Here is a 6,496-nt window from a genome sequence, read left to right on the forward strand (position 1 = left end):
ACACAGAGAGACAGACAGGTCATTGTTACATGGAGAGACAGGCAGGTCATCATTACACAGAGAGACAGACAGGTCATTGTTACATGGAGAGACAGGAGAGTCAGACAGGTCATCTTTACACAGAGAGACAGATAGAGAGTAGAAAGCTGTGCAGACAGACAGGCAGACAGACGGGTGTCTCACAGTTGGACTCTGGCTGCAGGGAGGCGCTGGTCAGCTGGAAGAAGGACTGCAGCAACAGGAAGAGGAAGCTGGAGACGCAGACGGCCGTCACACAGCGACCTAGGAGACAAGGAAACAAGGACACGTGTTACCTAGGAGACAAGGATACACGTTAAGGAAGCCCCCTCTCAGGTCAACAGGTCCTCCAGGTCTCCTCATCACAAGAGGACAGACTCAGGACGGACGTGGACACACAATAGGAGGCGCTGCAGGATATTTACAGTAAGGAGGCGAGGAGACGAGGAGACATCACATCTGTTTCCTCAGGAACGTCCTTCAGGAAACAATCACTTCCTGTCCCGGTGTGTGTGTGTGTGTGTGTGTGTGTGTGAGTGAGTGAGTGAGTGTGTGTGTGTGTGTGTGAGTGTGTGAGTGTGTGAGTGAGTGAGTGAGTGTGTGTGTGTGTGTGTGTGTGTGTGTGTGTGTGAGTGTGAGTGTGTGAGTGTGTGAGTGTGTGAGTGTGTGAGTGTGTGTCTCTCTGTTAGTGTCCTCATGTCTTCATGTCCTCATGTCCTCATGTCTTCATGTCCTCATGTCCTCATGTCCTCATGTCTTCATGTCCTCATGTCCTCATGTCTTCATGTCTTCATGTCCTCATGTCCTCATGTCTTCATGTCCTCATGTCTTCATGTCCTCATGTCTTCATGTCCTCATGTCTTCATGTCCTCATGTCTTCATGTCTTCATGTCCTCATGTCTTCATGTCCTCGTCTCTCTCCACATAAACCAACATCATAAAATGAAAAGTCAGTATTGATCCGTAATGGTCAGTATTGATCCGTAATGGTCGGTATTGATCCGTAATGGTCAGTATTGATCCATAATGGTCAGTATTGATCCATAATGGTCAGTATTGATCCATAATGGTCAGTATTGATCCGTAATGGTCGGTATTGATCCATAATGGTCAGTATTGATCGGTAATGGTCAGTATTGATCCATAATGGTCAGTATTGATCCATAATGGTCAGTATTGATCCATAATGGTCAGTATTGATCGGTAATGGTCGGTATTGATCCATAATGGTCAGTATTGATCCGTAATGGTCGGTATTGATCCATAATGGTCGGTATTGATCCGTAATGGTCAGTATTGATCCATAATGGTCAGTATTGATCCATAATGGTCGGTATTGATCCGTAATGGTCGGTATTGATCCATAGTGGTCGGTATTGATCCATAATGGTCGGTATTGATCCATAATGGTCAGTATTGATCCATAATGGTCAGTATTGATCCGTAATGGTCAGTATTGATCGGTAATGGTCAGTATTGATCCATAATGGTCAGTATTGATCCATAATGGTCGGCATTAATCCGTAATGGTCAGTATTGATCCGTAATGGTCAGTATTGATCCATAATGGTCGGTATTGATCCGTAATGGTCGGTATTGATCCGTAATGGTCAGTATTGATCCGTAATGGTCAGTATTGATACATAGTGGTCAGTATTGATCCATAGTGGTTGGTATTGATCGGTAATGGTCAGTATTGATCCGTAATGGTCAGTATTGATACATAGTGGTCAGTATTGATCCATAATGGTCAGTATTGATCCATAATGGTCAGTATTGATCCGTAATGGTCGGTATTGATCGGTAATGGTCAGTATTGATCCGTAATGGTCAGTATTGATACATAGTGGTCAGTATTGATCCATAATGGTCAGTATTGATACATAATGGTCAGTATTGATCCATAGTGGTCGGTATTGATCGGTAATGGTCAGTATTGATCCGTAATGGTCAGTATTGATACATAGTGGTCAGTATTGATCCATAATGGTCAGTATTGATCCATAGTGGTCAGTATTGATCGGTAATGGTCAGTATTGATCCGTAATGGTCGGTATTGATCCGTAATGGTCGGTATTGATCCGTAATGGTCGGTATTGATCCATAATGGTCAGTATTGATCCGTAATGGTCGGTATTGATCCATAATGGTCAGTATTGATCCGTAATGGTCGGTATTGATCCGTAATGGTCGGTATTGATCCATAATGGTCAGTATTGATTGGTAATGGTCAGTATTGATCCGTAATGGTCGGCATTGATCCATAATGGTCGGCATTGAACCGTAATGGTCAGTATTGATCCATAATGGTCGGCATTGATCCGTAATGGTCAGTATTGATCCGTAATGGTCAGTATTGATCGGTAATGGTCAGTATTGATCCGTAATGGTCGATATTGATCCGTATTGATCCGTAATGGTCGGTATTGATCCATAATGATCAGTATTGATTGGTAATGGTCAGTATTGATCCGTAATGGTCGGCATTGATCCGTAATGGTCAGTATTGAGCCATAGTGGTACCTGATGACGTGGACGGTTCTGGCAGGAGTGGCAGCAACAGCATCAGGAGCACGTACACCAGAGAGAATCCATTAAACCTCAACACACAAGCTGTGAACACATCAATCAGTTCATCAATACCAAGATCAAACAGAACGATCAGTTCAGCTATACATATAGATACATATATACAGATATGTGTGTGTGCGTGTGTGTATATGTTTGTGTGTGTGAGCGTGTGTGTATGTGTGTGCGTGTGCGTGTGTGTGTGTGTGTGTGTATGTGTGTGCGTGTGCGTGTGCGTGTGTGTGTGTATGTGGATGTTTATGTGTGTATGTGTGTATGTGTATGTATGTGTATGTATGTGTATGTGTGTATGTGGATGTTTATGTCTGTATATGCATGTGTATGTGTGTGTATGTGTGTGCGTGTGCGTGTGTGTATGTGTATGTGTGTATGTGGATGTTTATGTGTGTATGTTTATGTGTGTGTATGTGTGTATGTGTGTATGTGGATGTTTATGTGTGTATGTGTATGTGTATGTGTGTGCATGTGCGTGTGTGGTGGGGCGGCAGACAGGAAGAGTGCGCCCCCCTGTTTATATTCCCCTCCCCCAACAACACACACAGATTGGTTCCACTTTCTCAGGTAACAACATCTGGCTGTGTGTGTTGACACATTTCTTGCTTACCACACACACACACACACACACACACATACACACACGCACATTCACACCTCCCCCTCTCTGTGGAATGTGGGACCGTTTTCAAGAGAAATTCCACCTAAAAACTGAATGTACGGCTCCACATGATCTGTCATCAGTTCAAGGGCAGCTAGCTCGATGCTAACAGAGCCCGTGATGTGTAATAAGAAACGCTAAGTATGCTAACCAGAAGTGAGCGTGAGGACATCAGTCAGCAGGAGTAAAGACGGGAAACTGGCCGACACTTTTAAGGATAAAGACGAATGTAGACGTTGTGTAACTGTATGTTTGATGTAAAAGGTGTGAAATCACTGAACTGAATACGACACAGTTTACCCATGAAAACGGGAGCTGCATGTTAAAGAGCAAACACTTCTATAGACGTGAAGCACTGCAGCGAGTCTGTCCTCGTACACATCAAAACTATAATGAATACCTGCAGACACTACTCAGGGCTAAACTAACAGTAATACCTGTAGACACTACTCAGGGCTAAACTAACAGTAATACCTGTAGACATTACTCAGGACCTAACTATGATGAATACCTGCAGACACTACTCAGGGCTAAACTAACAGTAATACCTGTAGACACTACTCAGGGCTAAACTAACAGTAATACCTGCAGACACTACTCAGGGCTAAACTAACAGTAATACCTGTAGACACTACTCAGGACCTAACTATGATGAATACCTGCAGACACTACTCAGGGCTAAACTAATATTCATACCTGTAGACACTACTCAGGACCTAAATATGATGAATACCTGCAGACACTACTCAGGGCTAAACTAACAGTAATACCTGTAGACACTACTCAGGACCTAACTATGATGAATACCTGCAGACACTACTCAGGGCTAAACTAACAGTAATACCTGTAGACACTACTCAGGACCTAACTATGATGAATACCTGCAGACACTACTCAGGGCTAAACTAACAGTAATACCATAAGACACTACTCAGGACCTAACTATGATGAATACCGGCAGACACTACTCAGGGCTAAACTAACAGTAATACCTGTAGACACTACTCAGGACCTAACTATGATGAATACCTGCAGACACTACTCAGGGCTAAACTAACAGTCATACCTGTAGACACTACTCAGGACCTAACTATGATGAATACCTGCAGACACTACTCAGGGCTAAACTAACAGTAATACCTGTAGACACTACTCAGGACCTAAATATGATGAATACCTGCATACACTACTCAGGGCTAAACTAACAGTAATACCTGTAGACACTACTCAGGACCTAACTATGATGAATACCTGCAGACACTACTCAGGGCTAAACTAACAGTAATACCTGTAGACACTACTCAGGACCTAACTATGATGAATACCTGCAGACACTACTCAGGGCTAAACTAACAGTAATACCTGTAGACACTACTCAGGACCTAACTATGATGAATACCTGCAGACACTACTCAGGGCTAAACTAACAGTAATACCTGTAGACACTACTCAGGACCTAAATATGATGAATACCTGCATACACTACTCAGGGCTAAACTAACAGTAATACCTGTAGACACTACTCAGGACCTAACTATGATGAATACCTGCAGACACTACTCAGGGCTAAACTAACAGTAATACCTGCAGACATTACTCAGGACCTAACTATGATGAATACCTGCAGACACTACTCAGGGCTAAACTAACAGTAATACCTGCAGACACTACTCAGTTGATCAAACTTTCATATTTAAGTATTTATAGAATTATAGAATATACTTTTACTGATGTAACATGAGCATGAGTATTTGTACAGTGTGGTATTAGTACTTTTACTGTAACAGAGTATTTGTACAGCGTGGTAATAGTACTTTTACTGTAACAGAGTATTTGTACAGTGTGGTATTAGTACTTTTACTGTAACAGAGTATTTGTACAGTGTGGTATTAGTACTTTTACTGTAACAGAGTATTTGTACAGTGTGGTATTAGTACTTTTACTGTAACAAAGTATTTGTACAGCGTGGTAATAGTACTTTTACTGTAACAGAGTATTTGTACAGTGTGGTATTAGTACTTTTACTGTAACAAAGTATTTGTACAGCGTGGTAATAGTACTTTTACTGTAACAAAGTATTTGTACAGTGTGGTATTAGTACTTTTACTGTAACAAAGTATTTGTACAGTGTGGTATTAGTACTTTTACTGTAACAGAGTATTTGTACAGTGTGGTATTAGTACTTTTACTGTAACAAAGTATTTGTACAGCGTGGTAATAGTACTTTTACTGTAACAGAGTATTTGTACAGTGTGGTATTAGTACTTTTACTGTAACAAAGTATTTGTACAGCGTGGTAATAGTACTTTTACTGTAACAAAGTATTTGTACAGTGTGGTATTAGTACTTTTACTGTAACAAAGTATTTGTACAGTGTGGTATTAGTACTTTTACTGTAACAGAGTATTTGTACAGTGTGGTATTAGTACTCGCGATCCAGAAACAACTTGCTCTTACCTGCAGTCAAGATGAGGGGCAGCAGAACCCTGAACACCAGCCCTACAGCCAGCTCTGAGGGCATCCTGAACCCTGAGGACCTCCTCAGTCCACGGTCTGAATCCACTGATCCGGGTCCAGCTCTGGTTCTGGTTCAGCGGGCTGTCAGAGCTCCGTGTGGCCGCCTGAGGTGTCGCGGGGCTGGCGGAGGGCGGCGACACACCCCGGTGCCATCCTCCGGGACACACAGACGCACAGACAGACAGGCTGAGAGACAGACAGGTACAAGAGAGCTAGCTGGGGTCTCACTGCCAGTTTAGGATCAATGTCTGTCTGCCTGTCTGTCTCTCTCTCCGCCTATCTGTCTCTCTGCCTGCCTGTCTGTGTCTCTCTCCGCCTGCCTGTCTGTCTGCCTGCCTGTCTGTCTGCCTGTCTGTGTCTCTCTCCGCCTGTCTGTCTCTCTGCCTGCCTGTCTGTCTGAAGGTTTGAATCTCCAGCAGAAATTAAAGAACCCTGCACACTAAACTTCTTCTCCTCCTTCTCTTTCTTCTCCTTCTTCTCTTTCTTCTCCTTCTTCTCCTTTTCTTTTATGTATTCTTCTTATCCTTCTTCTCCCCCTTTTCTATAATGTATTATTATTCTCCTTCTCCTCCTTTTCTTGTATGTATTCTCCTTCTCCTCCTTTTCTTTTATGTATTCTCCTTCTTCTCCTTCTCCTTTTCTTTTATGTATTCTTCTCCTTTTCTTGTATGTATTATAAATAAATAACTTGATCTTCTTCTCTTTCTTTTCCTTCTT

General features: G+C 42.5%; 1 protein-coding gene across 1 annotated transcript in view; it reads right to left on the reverse strand.

Moving 5' to 3' along the window:
* The window catches only part of LOC117749771 (piezo-type mechanosensitive ion channel component 2-like), a 58,550-nt gene extending 52,476 nt beyond the window's left edge, over positions 1-6,074 (reverse strand). The window contains exons 1-3 of the mRNA XM_034560514.1: positions 5,720-6,074; positions 2,542-2,631; positions 184-282 (exon numbers count right to left, since the gene is read on the reverse strand). Of these exons, the coding sequence (XP_034416405.1) occupies positions 184-282; positions 2,542-2,631; positions 5,720-5,783 (253 nt within the window). The 5' untranslated portion in view covers positions 5,784-6,074. The remainder of the gene's footprint in view (positions 1-183; positions 283-2,541; positions 2,632-5,719) is intronic.
* Positions 6,075-6,496: the final 422 nt, after the last annotated feature.

This window comes from Cyclopterus lumpus, chromosome 20, assembly GCF_009769545.1.
Source record: "Cyclopterus lumpus isolate fCycLum1 chromosome 20, fCycLum1.pri, whole genome shotgun sequence".
Lineage (NCBI taxonomy): Eukaryota > Metazoa > Chordata > Actinopteri > Perciformes > Cyclopteridae > Cyclopterus > Cyclopterus lumpus.